General features: G+C 50.9%; 1 protein-coding gene across 1 annotated transcript; it reads right to left on the bottom strand.

The window, feature by feature from the left end:
* Positions 1–11935: 11935 nt before the first annotated feature.
* Positions 11936–14069, bottom strand: LOC146860970 (zinc finger MYM-type protein 1-like). Its single transcript, XM_085646196.1, has 2 exons — positions 12337–14069; positions 11936–11963 (listed from the first exon to the last, which is right to left on the bottom strand). The coding sequence occupies exons 1-2, from the start codon at positions 14067–14069 to the stop codon at positions 11936–11938; spliced, it is 1761 nt and encodes a 586-aa protein (XP_085502322.1).
* Between the last annotated feature and the right edge of the window lie 283 nt (positions 14070–14352).

Raw genomic sequence — 14352 nt, 5'->3', positions numbered from 1 at the left:
CTTCTTTGCTCACGTCTGGCAACGCATCTCATCTCTCGGCCCTGCTGTTCTTCTTTGGGAGGGTGATTTCAATGTAACCCTGTCCGCCGCCCTAGACCGTTCTGGTTCACATTTCCCACACCCACGCGCGGCCTCTCTTCTTAATTCCATTCACCTGGACAACGATACGATGCGTGGCACCACTTTCACTCTGCGGCACGCGATGGCACATGTGTCATGGGATCTCAAGGTTGTTGGTCCCGGCTAGATTTATGGATCACCTCCCCATACGCGCTGGTCTGGACGACTTCAGTAGACCATATGGCATGCACTCTTTCTGAACACGGTCCCGTTTGCTTATCGCTCCGGTTCCCCCACTCTCCCTGCCGTGCTTTCACTTGGCAGCTCCCTTCAAAAACACTTCACGATTCGGTATTCTGTGATGAGATACAGACCGCAATTCCGAATTACTTTGAGCTCAACGAGGGGTCGGTGGACTCCCCGTCCACGCTATGGGAAGGCTTCAAGGTAGTCATTCGCGGGGAATACATTTTCAAGCAATCTGGCGTCTTGTGATCTATCCGTGGTACTCTGGACAAGATTGAAAGGGAAATCAAATTGTTGGATGCCTCTCATGCCCAACGCCTAAGCGCTGACACACTTGCCCAGATATGCGAGAAACTTACTCAATTCTCCGATGAGGCAGAAAAAGAACTGGCCTTTCTCGAAAGAGAGGCAAGGGCGTGCTGTTTCGGTGAAGGCGACCGCCACTGTAAAACTCTGGCTAATCTCCGTAGTCAGCCTCGCGCTGCATCGTATATTACCGCTTTGCAAGATGGTGGGCCATCTCGCACCACCTCTCCTGAAGACATCAAAGCACACTTCAGTGCACTCTACACTCAACTCTATACAGCCGGCTCGGTCCCGCCCTGTGATGTCCTCGACCAATATTTTGACACTCTTGAGCTTCTCTGGCTTGGAAATGTGCATCAGGAATACTTGTATGAGCCCTTCCCTAAGGAGGAGATTTTAGCTGCCATACACGGTATGCCAGGTGACAGGGCCCTTGGCTCTGATGGCCTGCCGGCGTCCTTTTACAAGGCATTTGCCCCTCTACTGATCCCACATCTTGCGGCTATGTATAACGAATCCTTTGAATTGGGTCAATTCCCCCCACGTTGCGTGACACCCTCTTAACATTACTTCTCAAGCCGGACAAGCCCCCTGAGTTGAGGGATTCGTATCGTCCCCTTTCACTTATCAACACGGACAATAAAATTGTTGCCAAGTTGCTCGCCTCCTGCCTCCTGCCACTCATGCCACTCATTGCCCGCCCGGACCAATCCGGTTTCATTCCGGGCCGTGCCACCTCTCATAACCTTCAGACCATCTTCTCTGTCCTTCACCAGATTAACCCGGCGCTTCCGGCAGTGGCTGCCCTACTCGATGCTACCAAGGCTTTCGATACCCTGAAGTGGCCTTTCCTGTTCTACCTCCTTCCTCGTTTGGGTTTCAGTCAGATCTTTATACGCAAGGTGCTACTATTATACACACTTCCCACCGCTCGCCTCCGTATCAATGGCCAGATCACCGAGCCCATTTCAGTCGGGTGTGGCACCCGATAGGGTTGCCCACTTTCCCCCATGTTCTTTGCTGTCGCTATGGAGCCCCTTGCGGCTCGTCTCCGGCAGCATCATACTCAGAGAAGCATTGGCTTCGCGGCGCATGCTTTTTAGTCTCCATGTATGCGGCTGATATCACCCTTTATGTTCATCACCCCCAGGAGAATCTCAGTCCTGTTGTCCGGGAGGTGATACGCTTTGGTGGCTATTCCAGTATCCAGGTTAACTGGAATAAATCCGTATTATCTCCTCTCACGGATGCCACGACCCCCTTTGATTCTGACTACCCTTTTGAGTGGGCCTCGGAGCCAACTAGGTATCTGGGCGTCTGGTTGAGCAGGGACATAGATGAGCTCTGGAGGGCCGACTTCAGCCGCGCTGTTGATTGGCTTGAGTCCAAGATCTCTCTCTGGAACCGACTGCCACTCTCCCTGGCTGGGCGCGTGGCGATCGCAAAGATGGTGGTGCTCCCAAAATTCTTATATCTATTCGTCGACATCCCCATCCCTCTCACTGCTCATTTCTTTCGCAAGGTCCGCTCACTGCTCATCACTCTGGTCTGGGCGGGACGACAACCCAGGATCGCTTATAATATTCTGACCCTTCCGATGTCACGTGGCGGGCTGGGAGCCCTGGATTTTAAGCTTTATGCTCTATGCTCTCAGCGCTCAGGCCAATTTTCTTCATTTCTGGCTCCATCCTACTCCGTTCCAACCTCATGTGGTGGTGGAGGCTGACCTTGCTACCCTGTGGCCGCTCACAAATGCACTTTTCGCCCCGGCGAAGCTTCTAGGCACTGAGATCGATACGGTCGAGACCCTGCGCTGGGCCTGTGATGGTATTCGTAAGATTTCCGGCTCGGATTTGCTTTCAGCAGGCACCATGCCCATCGCCCACCACCCCGCTTTCCCGTCACTCCTGTCGTCGGGGATGGCTAAACATGCGGCTCACCTTGGCCTTCTCACAATTTATGTTCTGTACCCTGGGGAGACCTTCTTCTCGCTTGCTCGTGACGCTGGCTCCTTGGACACTCTTTTATTTTACGAGCTCCGAGCAACCTGTAGAAAGTTTCATCCCACTTTTCCCCAACCCCCCCATCGTTGGCCTCTCTTGATATGCTTTACGCCTCTCCCTCTCCAAAGAAATTGGTCACTAAGATCTATGCTTACACACTAGTGGCTTCCTCCATTTCCACCGATCGGGCGTGCATTGCGTGGGGCGAGGACCTGGGAATTGAGATCTCTCAAGCGGATTGGCTGTACTGTTGGACTCAGATTAAGCGCCTTTCCCCCAACTACCGCTTGCATTTGATACACTTCAAATATATACACAGACTCTATCGCACTCCCACCCAACTCCACAGATTAGGCCTTGTGGCAAGTGATAGATGACTGCGCTGCTCCGCGCCCGTGGCCGATTTTGCCCATCTCGCCTGGTTATGCCCCCGAGTCTCGGCATATTGGTGGGAGGTCTGTGCAATTATCTCCAAAATCACCTCTTCACCACTCCAACCTGACCCCATGATCTGCCTCCTGGGCTTCGTTAAATTATGCCCGGTCGCCTCCCGTCGTTTGACTGCCATGCTGTTGGTTCTGGCAAGGCGCAGAGTCTCCATGTGTTGGGGCCGCAGACCCGCGCCCAAGGTGGCGCTCTGGCTTGAAGACGCATCTCGTTGCCATACCCTCCTGTCTGAGTTCTGGGATCTCCTGCCAGCCAAAACCCGTCCACTAGATATATGGGGCCCACTTGTCACCTATCTCTCCAGCCGTGACTCTCAGCAATCAGCGACCTCTCACGCGCTCCCCACCGGCTCCCCGCCCGCGGCGGCCACCGGTGTTGTTCTATAAGCTGGTCTCTTTGGATCCAAGGCCTCCCACTCCCACTGCCTACCCGCTATGTGTTTGACGTTCCCCCCTGAGTGCTTGCTCTTGCCCCCGCTTAATAGGTTTCTGGCAACTCTTCATGGCATTGTCTCTATTGTCACACAGACGTGCAATTACCTCTGCTGTGCTGCAATGTATTGATGTGCCTTATCTTCTGCATTTGTGGTAATTATGTAATTGTACTATACATATTGTTTCAATAAAGGTTTTTTTGGAAGAAAAAAAAACCTCCATTGATTTTGATGCTACCCCAAATTGACAAGGGTGGCGCAAATATGGGGCTGCGCCAAAATTAAGACCAGGGAAAACCTGGTCTAACCCTGGCAAAACGAGGAAATATGTTTCATTTCTCCTTGTTTCTGCTGTTTCTATGTGTGCTGCGTTGTGAAGCACACATGGAAACAGTAAAATGCCATTGTTGGCTTATTTGCAGGAAGGTGTCCCTTCCTAGATATAACCAATCTTCCCCTGCAACGCAGGCACCCTTGCACTTTTGTGCAAGGGTCCCTACGTTCGTGCTAGGCAGCTAAATTGGCACCAGCTCAAGGGGAAATGCAGGGCTGCACCATATATTTTTTTGTTGATAACCATTTTATTAATTTTCCGAAGAAAGCATACAGTACAAATGAAAAATACAGTCTGTGCAATATGCTATGCATCTGAGAACATTACACCACAGTAGGCTGTGCAACAGCGTGTATTAAGTAAACGGTTAGGCAATATGTCCACCGCAATTGTCCAAACAGATGGTTAATCATCGATCGCCCCCACCCATTTACCCCACACCTTGCTGCACTTCTTGGGACAACCCCTAGCCTCATATGCCGAACGTTCCTGTGTGGCGCACCAGTCCACCCCTCTGCGCCAACGTGACAGAGAAGGAAGGGGCCATCGGATTCAGCCAGCACTGTGCAATGTCTCTCTTTGCCACCACTAGGGCTGTGTTGAGGAAGAGTCTATCTGGACGAGAGCCGTCCAGTCCCTCGGTAATGCCCAGGAGTATATTGGTGGGGTTAAGAGGCACCTCCCATCCCAAGATCTCATTAAGTTCCCCCAGCACAGATTCCCAAAAATGTGTGATGGGTGAGCATGACCATACCATGTGAAAGAAGTCTGCGTGAGGGAGTGAACATCGCGGACAGGATGCTTCCGGGCGAAGGCCCGCTCGGTGGAGGCACTGCGGCGTGAGATAGACAGCGTGTAAATAGTAGAGCTGTACCAATCGGAGGCGCGCTGAGACAGTAATTAACTTAGGGGCCATTAGGGCGTCGCGCCAGTCAGAGCCACCTATGGACTCGATCCAGCCCTCCCACCTGACTCTGAGCTGTGAGAGTGTGTTGGGGGTATGGTTTGTGAGGGAGCGATAAATTCGGGAGATCCCCCCTCTCCCCAAGTCCCCAGTCAGAACCTGAGCCTCAGGCGGGCTGAAATCAGGCAGGGCCGTGCCCTCCGGGATGTGCGATTGGACGGCATGACGCAGCTGTAGATATCGATAGAACTGCGAAGAGTGTTGAGAGAACGTATGTTGTAGGTCTTGAAAAGTGCAGATGTGTCCCCCCTTCCAGACATCCCCCAACTGCGAGATCCCGACCAGGTCTCATGCCCTGAAGCAGGATAACCCCGCTACCTCTCGGAGCCTGGTGCCCTGCCAGAGCGGAGTGCATTGGGTCAGCTGCCCGGTCCAGTGAGTGTGGCGTAGAGAGGCCCACCAGGCCAGAAGTGCCACACGCGTGATCTCTGGTAGTGCTCTGGAGATGGTGTTACCATACAGCATCCCCTGAATACTGGGCAGGCCAGGGTGTGAAGCTCCAGCCGGAAGGCCTGGCCTGACCATCCCCCGTTGAACCAGTCGTGCACTACAAGGAGGCGGGTCGCCAGATAATAAAGATACAGGTTCGTCATCCCCAGACCGCCATCATAAGGCGGGATCCGACACTGCGCGAGGGCCAGTCGGGGCCTCCGAACCCCCCAGATAAATTTGACAGCCAGGCTATCCATTTCTCTGAACCATGCACGGGAGAAGAGAAGGGGCGTATTCTGGAGCATATATAGGAACCTGGGCAGTATCGACATCTTAAATAAGGCTATTTTGCCCATAGGGTTTAGGGGCAATGACTGCCACCGGAGGAGATCGGCCCGGGCCTTCTTCACTATTGGGGTTACGTTAAGCGCCCAGGCTAGATCAGGGAGGAGGGCCACCCAGATCGTGAAGTACTTGAAGGATTGCCTGCGGAGGGGTATCGTGGACTGCCAGTCAAAGCACTCCAGTGAAAGGGGACCAGGACGGATTTGGCAGAGTTCAGTCGGAGGCCAGAGATTTGCTCAAAAAGGGTCAGTGCTCGGAGGCACCAGGGTCCTGACCGCGCAGGCTCAGCCAGGTACAGAAGTACGTCATCGGCATAGAGGGCAATTTTGTCCTCTCCGAGTCCGGGCCATCTCCACCCCTGGATGAGTTCATCCGAGCGCACCAGACACGCCAGAGGTTCCATCACGAGGGCAAAGAGGAGGGGCGACAGGGGGCACCCCTGCCTAGTTCCCCTGCGGATAGGAAAGTGTGGGGACATCGCACCGTTGACCAGGACGCGGGCCCTCTGGCGGCAGTATAACGTGCTCACAAACCGGCAGAAGCGCTTCCCAATCCCCATTTCTACCAAGACCGCCTCCAAATATCGCCAGTCCACCGAATCAAAGGTTTTTTCGAAGTCTACAAGAAGGAGGAACAAGTACGGAGTCAGACACTGGCGATTCGCTAGAGTGAGGTGGAGACACCTGAGGCAGTGACGGGTACCCCGCGAGGGCATGAAGCCGCACTGGTCAGGGTGAACCAGTTTGGCCAGATGTGGCAGCGCGCAGATAGCCAGGATGGTAGCAAAGATCTTAAGTTCCGTATTAATAAGAGAGATAGGCCGATAATCGGCACAGTGCTTCAAAGGAGGCTGAGACTTAGGGATCACCACAATGGTGGCCATATCGATTTCAAAACGAAATGAGCCCTTGTCAGTCGCCTCCGCGGACAACTCCATCAGATGGGGCACCAGCGCGTCATGGTAGCTCACGTAGAATTCTTGAGGAAACCCGTCCGGACCTGGAGTCTTGCCAGATGCCATGTGGGTGATTGCTTCATTGACTTCCTCAGGAGTAAACGGAAGGTCCAGAACCTCGAGCTCAGTCTCGCTAAGGCGCGGGAGAGAGATTTTCTCACGGCTGAGCAAATCGGGGAGTGACCGCCACGGAAGTTGTACGGTGTAAAGGGCGGCATAGTAAGTGGCGAAGCATTGAGCTACCGCCACTGGAGACCGCTGGGGCTCGCAGCTCGAGTCCTGCACCTCAGGAATAATATGATTGGTCAACGGATTGGTGGCCAGTCGATGGAGAAGCTTGCCATTTTTGTCCCCCCACCCGTACACGCGAGCCACCGAAGACCTCCAAAGTAGCTTCGCAGCCTCCATGGAAGTCAGCCTGCTCTCATCCCGTAAAAATGCCAGTCTCCTATCCAGAGCCTCAGTCCTCTCCTCGGGCGGATGCCCCACTATGAGAGTGGCCTGAGCCTCCAGCAGGGTAATCCGGGTTTCCTGCTCGGCGCGGTGGAGTTTGAGTTGGCTCTTGGCGAACCCACTAATGGTGGCTTTGCCCGACTCCCACAGGGTAGCAGGGGAAGAAACGGATCCCTGGTTAGCGGCAAAGAAGTGTAGGAGCTCATTTCCCACCAATTGTCGGAATCCTTTGTCCTGGAGAAACCAGGCATTCAGCCGCCATATCGGTCGCATGGTGCTCGGCAGATCCCCAACCCGCAGCGCCACCGGGGAGTGGTCAGAAATTCCCCGAGGGAGTATGGTTATCTTTGTGAGTGTACGACAGTCAAGAGCCGGGTGAAAGACATAGTCAATCCGGGCGTGAGTGTGGTGGGATACCGAGGTGTGAGTATATTGACTGGTTGTGGGGTGCCAGAGTCTCCAGGTGTTGCAGAGCCCCAGAGCAGCCACCCAACTAGATAAGCGGTTGGCCTGGGAGATCCTAGAGGTAGATGGGACACCTGTTACGTCACAGGTGGGATCCATTGCCGCCTTGAAGTCACCCCCTACAATGGTCATCCCCGGAGGCAGGACAGCGATTAACTCCTCGAGCTGCCGGAGTGTGGGGCCCATCAGAGATGGTGGAGAATAAATCGACAGCTCGGATTGAGTGCTCGGTCTCCCACAGCCTCTTCCAGGACCACGAAAGAACCTGTAGGGTCAGTCACGATCTTGTGCAGGACAAAGGGAAGGGAGCGGCGCACAAGAATGGCTACACCCCTAGACCCTCGTGTGAAGTCGGAGTGCCAAACCCCACCATAACCATACCGTGCCAGGAAGGGGCAGTTGTTGGCTACGAGATGGGTTTATTGAAGGAGCAGTATGTCAACTCCGTGGCGTTGGGCATATTGCAGGACCGCTGTGCGCTTGACCCTATCTAGGAGCCCGTTAACATTCCAGGACATTATGTGGAGCGACCCTATTTCGCTGTGCGCGTCAGTCATGGGGGTATAAGTGCAAAAGGAGACGTCCCACACGTGCAGCGGGTGCAAGCAGAATGGTCGATCCGCACAGGCCGTGCGGGGAGCCGCCCGGAGGCTGGGACAACGGTCCCCCTCCCAATCCATCCCCCTCCCCCCTCCCTATACTACAGGAACAGAAGCATCTGTCGACCCTAACTGAGAAACCTGAGGAGAAAAAACCCAAACTAGAACGCTTGGAAGTAGGAGACGTGGAGGACCCCTCCTCTTAGCAGGATGTTTTATAGAAGTGACCATCTCAAAGCAGTTTAACGATAAGTCAAGTGTATTTTAAACAGCCGCAAGATCTGCAGTGCCGGGGAACACAACAAGTTCAGAGTGTCTCGACAGGGAGGACAGGGCTTTGGGAAAGGTCTGTGTCCGCGTGCACTGACAGGGATGGTCGAGTTGACGACCTGACAGGCGGTGGGAAGAGCAGGAGAGCAGCAGCGCTGGGAGGTCGTCCGAAGGGGCCCCTGCTGCTGAAAGATGGGAGAGGCCCGTTGGCGAGTCCGACCGGGCCCGTCGTGGACCCCACCTCCTGCGTGAGCGGGTGCATTGCGGTTGCAGGTCAGGATGATCCCAGTTGGGGCCATCCCTGTTACTCCGTTGAGAGTCGTTACGGGCCGGGAGCCGGAGGTGCCGCTCCTCTGTTGCCCAGGTCCAGGCCTCCTCAGGATTGTCAAAGAAGAGGTATTTGTCCTAGAAGACCACTCGCAGGCGGGCCGGGAAGAGTAGCCGGAATGGGATGTGCAGGTCACATAACTTCTGCTTCACCTCACCGAACGAGCACCGCTGGCTCTGGACCTCGCGGGTGTAGTCCGGGAAGATCATAATCCCCTGGCCCTGGTACCTGAGGTGCTGCTGCTTTCGTGCCTCCGCCAAGATGGAGTCTCGGTCCTTGTAATTAAGGATCCTCATGATGAAAGGCTTGTGAGACGCCCCCGGTGGCAGCTTGGGTGCGAGAGATCAGTAAGCCCTCTCAATAGCAAATCATGGGGAGAGGGAGCCCTCAGGCATCCATGATCGTAGCCACCGCTCAATGAAGTCAGACGGCCGGCCCTGCTCCACTCCCTCCGGGAACCCCACCAGGCGGAGGTTGTTACGCCAGAACCTGTTTTCGGCATCCTCTGCTCACCTGTGGAGCTCTTGGGTATGTGTCTGGAGACGTGCAACTTGTTCTTTGAGTTGGTGAACATCGTCTTCCACCGTGGACACACAAGACTCCGTCTCCTTGATCCGGTCTACAGCGCTGCGGAGATCTTGACGGATGAGGTTCATGTCGATGCAGACTTCCTCAATTTTACTCTCCACCGAGCTTTGGGTAGTGCGGATGGCCTGAAGGATCATCGATAATTCCGCCTGGGAGGGGACGTCCTTCCCCGTAGAGCCCCCTGTCGCTCCAGTGTCCGTAACTGTGAACTGGTCAATCTTGGTTTGTGTAGCGGGGGCTTTCGGGCCCCGGTCCCTTCCCATGGTTGCCACCCCACCAGGTCAGGGGCCCACGTCTGCTCCCTGTGCACAGGTTGGGGCGGATGAGGACAAAAGTGTCCGGTCAGAGACTCACTGGGACGGGACACAGCGGAGAGGAAGAAGAGAAGAATGGAGGGAGGAAGGGGGGGCGCCAACCACTCGGCACGCCACCATCAGACCGATGGCCAAACCCCCTCGCAGAAGTAGCCTTTTTGCTGCTGATGCCGTGGTCAGACCCAGACCGTGCAGGGCCCGCAACCAGCCGCAGTAGGCGGTCGGTCTCCGCACAGAGAGGAGTGAAGATAAGAGGGAGAGGGCCCACGGACCCCACCCCGCTGTCTGAGTCGACAGCCGAGACGCCCCCACACTCCGGCATCAGGTCCGGTCTGGATCGCGGAGGTGCCCCTTGGGAGCCTCCAATACCTCCCCGGGGAAAGAGCGCCAGCCCTTGTGGCCTCCGCTGCCTTTGCTGCGTCTGTGCCGTCCGATCCGATGGCCGAGGTCCACCGTCCACCTCGCACCGCCCTACAGGCCCAAGCCAAAGAAGGCCCCACCAGGACCCGGGTCCGCAACCCCGTCAGTGCGGACGGTCCACCAGGAGCAGGACCCAGGCAGGTATGAAGGGGGCCACGGTCGTCGCTGCCTTACAAGGCGGTGTGTCTAAGGGGGGAAGCAAACACCACCAACATGGCCCAAGCACCATCTGGGGAACCGCCCCAGCCTCAGGAAGAGGTGGAAGCTGCACGCACTCACTGGTGCGGGAGGGGGCTACACCTGCGCTGCCCCCCCGCCGCCTGACAGACAGCCGATACCCCTGCCGGGCCTCCGGCGCCCAGGTCAGGCCACACAGGCAAGCCTCTCACCTGTGGTGGGCATGCTTTCAAGTTTCCGGAGCAGGGGGCTGCAGCTCCTGTCTTTGCACCCCCGGTGCGCAGTCCAAGAGGGATCAGGGAGGATCCGGTGCGGTTGGATGCCACACAGGCTGGATATCCCCCAGCACTACAAACCGGGGCCAGAGGTAGCAGGTCCACGTCACGGGCTCCCACCGCCGCAGCCTCACAGCGAGCGCAAGCGGCAGCCGCCGCAGGGCACTCTCACAAGCCTCTTCCACTGCAGGCACGGGAGAGGCCGATGCACAGCTTCACTTCAGATCTGCTAGGCTCCTATGCACTGGCCTCCTAATTCTCGCCACACCGGACGGGTGCCACTCCACGCCCGTCGTTGATGTTGCAGGGCTGCGACTCAGGTGCCGCGCACGTCCCCAACCCTCCGGTCGCAGGACGTCGGACACTTCAGGGTGCAGGAGCCAGTGGCGGCTGGTGGAATTTTAAACTGGTGAGCGTATTTCAAAAGGCATGAACGTACGGGAGCGAGCGAGCGTAGCGAGCGAGCCCGACGGCAATAAGGGGGGTTCGGGGGGGTTCTCCCCCCGTGAAGAAATTTTTTAAAAATTGGCATTTTTTGGTGCAATTTTCATCACTATTTATGTGATAAATGGACTGAAAAATCAGTTCTTCTAGGCATTCATAAAAGAAAACTCATACATAATTTCAGAGAATTTCTGTGTTGCCAAGCAAGTCTGACTTCTGAAGATGGCTAGGGGTACTAAGCAAAACCGCTTTGTCTCTACCCATTCCAATAGAAAACACCTAACATAGGTGCATAAACATCCGCAAAGAAACACACTTGTAATTTTGATCCTACCCGAAATGAAGGCTGGCCACTTCCTTTTCTGCATCAGCTATTCAATGTTGATTGCCCAGTAATCTTCATGACATTAAATAGCTACAAGTATAAGAAATATCCATTCGAAACAAACATTTAATTCTTAGGAAGTCAGCAAAAGCTTTGCATTTTTGAGCGAGGCAATTTTGCAAAATGAAGTAAATATTGTACTTAAAATAGTTCATATAGCGCTCTGAGGCCCTTGGGTCCATCAGTATTTTAGAAAACCACTAAATAAAAATGAGTTATGAAATGAGTGTAATATGCATTGCTTAAAATATAAGAAATATCCATCAACAATCTTTAATTTATTTTAGAAAGAAACAACACAAACTTTATATGTATAAGCAGGCTTGGTAAAAATGTTTTACTTTATTTTTAAATACTTTGCATGCCACTCTCAGTCCCTTGTGCCTGTCAGTACAGTAGAAAATGGCTACATAAAAATAAAATATGAAAATAAATAAATGTATATTTTAAGAAATATCCCTTCAAAACCAATATGATATTTGTAAACACAAACACAATTATTTTAAATAATACTATATAAATTCTTTGCATGCCACACTCAGGTCCTTGTGCTCTTCAGCCAGCACAGCAGAAAAAATTGAATTAAAAGAAATTATGAAAATAAATAAATGTACATTTTAAGAACTTTCAAAACCAATATGATATTTTTAAACAATTAAAAAAATAATAATAATATTTAAATACTTTGCATGTCAATCACAGGTAGAAGGGTTCTTGTCCCTGTTAGTACAGTAGAAAACAGTTGAATAAAAATAAATTACGAAAATAACTAAATGTTGTACATATAAAGACATATACCCTCAAAACCAACATATTTTTAGACACTAACAACAAAAATATTTTTAAAAATAATAAAATATGAAAACAAATATCTATAAATTCACAGATACATAAACACACATATATAAACACATATCAACTGTACAGGAGTTTTATGAATATTAAATGGAATGAGTACATGTCCAACAGTACTTCCTAATGTTATCAAACAAAACAAACCGAGCTATAAACACCTGAAACTATGATTACACATCAGATTAATATTTTCTATTTATATAGAAAGTTTGCTCGTCGATCTTTAATATGAACAAACTTTTCAATTGTTCTTTTGTTGAATTCTGGTATTTCCTTTATTAGCTCCTTTTCCATTGACAGCATAGCCAATGCATTAAGTCTAGCTTGAGTCATAGTGTTTCGCAAAAACGTTTTTACCCTCTTTAGTGTGGAAAAACATCTCTCAGACTCTGCTGTTGTCATGGGTGTAGTAATGACAACTCTTAAAAGCTTTATGGTCTCAGAAAAAGATTTCTCTAAGTTGTTTTCACACAAAAAGCTAAATAAAGCCATGGCACCACCAGTAGTTTGACGGAAGTCACGTCTTCCATACAGGACCGAAAGTTCTGTACGCAATCTAGCCTTGTCTAACATAGGATAGGCTTCTATCGTTTCTGCGAGTGCCTCAGCTGGGAAAGATTTGTCATGTCTTTCAAAAAGGTCACTTTGCAATAGTGTTGCACTTACAAGATGCTTTGTGAATGCAAAGCGCTCTCTGGCATGGACCACAATAATGTCACAGACTTCTTTTGCTTCTTGGGTCAAAGTATTTATTTGCAGTCTTCGGTTTACAAATGTACATTCTTGTGGCAGTGTAGAATCCAAACTGTCAATGGATTCCCGTACTTTGGTGATGCTTGTCACAAAGTCTGTAGTAGCTTTCTGGACATATACAGTGTCAATGTCTCGCTTTTGCAATTGATTATATAAAATGTCTACCTGGGGCATTATACGGTGAAAAAGAAACAGAAAGAATATAAACTCTCTATCATCTAATGTTCTACTAAATCCCTTAGCTTCACATATAGTATTTGACTCAAAATCACCACTGTTTGCAATGGTTGACATGCATTCAAGAAGATCGTCTCTGTATTCATAAATTATCAATATTGCTCGAATATTGAAGTTCCAGCGAGTTGCAGACCCTCTTGGAAGTCTTCTTGAAACTATTTGTTCAAGAATATCAGTCCTTTTCGGGGAACGTGCAAAAAATGCTGTTATACCTCCAATCTCTGAAAAGAAAATTTTAACTCTAGATATTTTGGAGGAAGCCTGTTCCATAATTAGGTTAAGTTGGTGGGCATGGCAATGAATATAATGTGCATTTGGGTAAACATCCCTGATTTTCTTTTGCACCCCACCTGTTGCACCACGCATGACGCTGGCCCCATCGTAGCTTTGAGCAATTAGTTTTCCTTTAGCACATTGGTCAGGGAAAACAATGTTTAATTCATTAAGAATGGCTGAGGCAATTGTTTCTGCAGATGAGTCTTTTAGATGTGTGAAACAATAAAATCGTTCAGCTACCTTGCAATTTCCATCAATGTAGCGGAAGACTAGAACTGACTGTGTCTTAGTAGAGACATCAGTTGTATCGTCAGCTTGGATAGCTACATAATCAGTGCTTCTCAACTGCTGTGTAATATATTCTCTTATCACTTCCAGCATACAGTCCAGCAATTCATTCTGAATAGTTTTAGACGTGCCTTTAAACACTGTGGCTGTTCTTAAATGTGTTTCCATAGCACTGTCAATGCTGGAGACAAAATCAACAAGGCCCCCGAACACGCCAGGATTTAGAGACTCTTCAGTTTCATCATGGCCCCGTAATGCCAATTCAAAGGCACCACAAAAACGAATACAGTCAATCAATTTTGATAAAATGTATCGGTTTTTATCCACTTCTGCATTATGTTTTCTTACTCCCACACGGTATGCTTCGTTCAATTGCTGTACAATGTCCGATTTTCCGAAAAGAGATAATTTCAACATATTTGTTAAATGAGATTTACAGGAATCATGTTTTTTTATTTTTTCAGCCAGATGCTTTAGGTCAGTAACTCCTGTTTTTGTCCAGGCAACTTCACCTCCAAAAAGTAAGCAAGGGAAACAGAATAAAGCATTTTTAGAAGCGCTACCAGTAAGCCACTCTATCCTATCATACCATGTTCTGGTAAACCGACGTGTATAACCCTGTCCCCTATCTTTTGCAGACTGCTCAATTTTAATTTCAGGTTTATCAGCTCCTAATGTTTTCACTTGCAGTTTATCAGCA

Source organism: Triturus cristatus, chromosome 3_1, assembly GCF_964204655.1.
Source record: "Triturus cristatus chromosome 3_1, aTriCri1.1, whole genome shotgun sequence".
Taxonomy (NCBI): domain Eukaryota; kingdom Metazoa; phylum Chordata; class Amphibia; order Caudata; family Salamandridae; genus Triturus; species Triturus cristatus.
The sequence above is the reverse complement of the archived record's forward strand: the minus strand, read 5'-3'. Positions and strand labels throughout refer to the sequence as shown.

Bases quoted from the DNA above. Each gene is read 5' to 3' on its own strand.
- LOC146860970 (XM_085646196.1), bottom strand. From the start codon at position 14,069: ATGTTGAAATTATCTCTTTTCGGAAAATCGGACATTGTACAGCAATTG. The intron at 11,964-12,336 runs GTTTGTTCATAT...CTGTACTAACAG, and splicing joins AACAAAAGAACAATTGAAAA to GGACAAGAACCCTTCTACCT.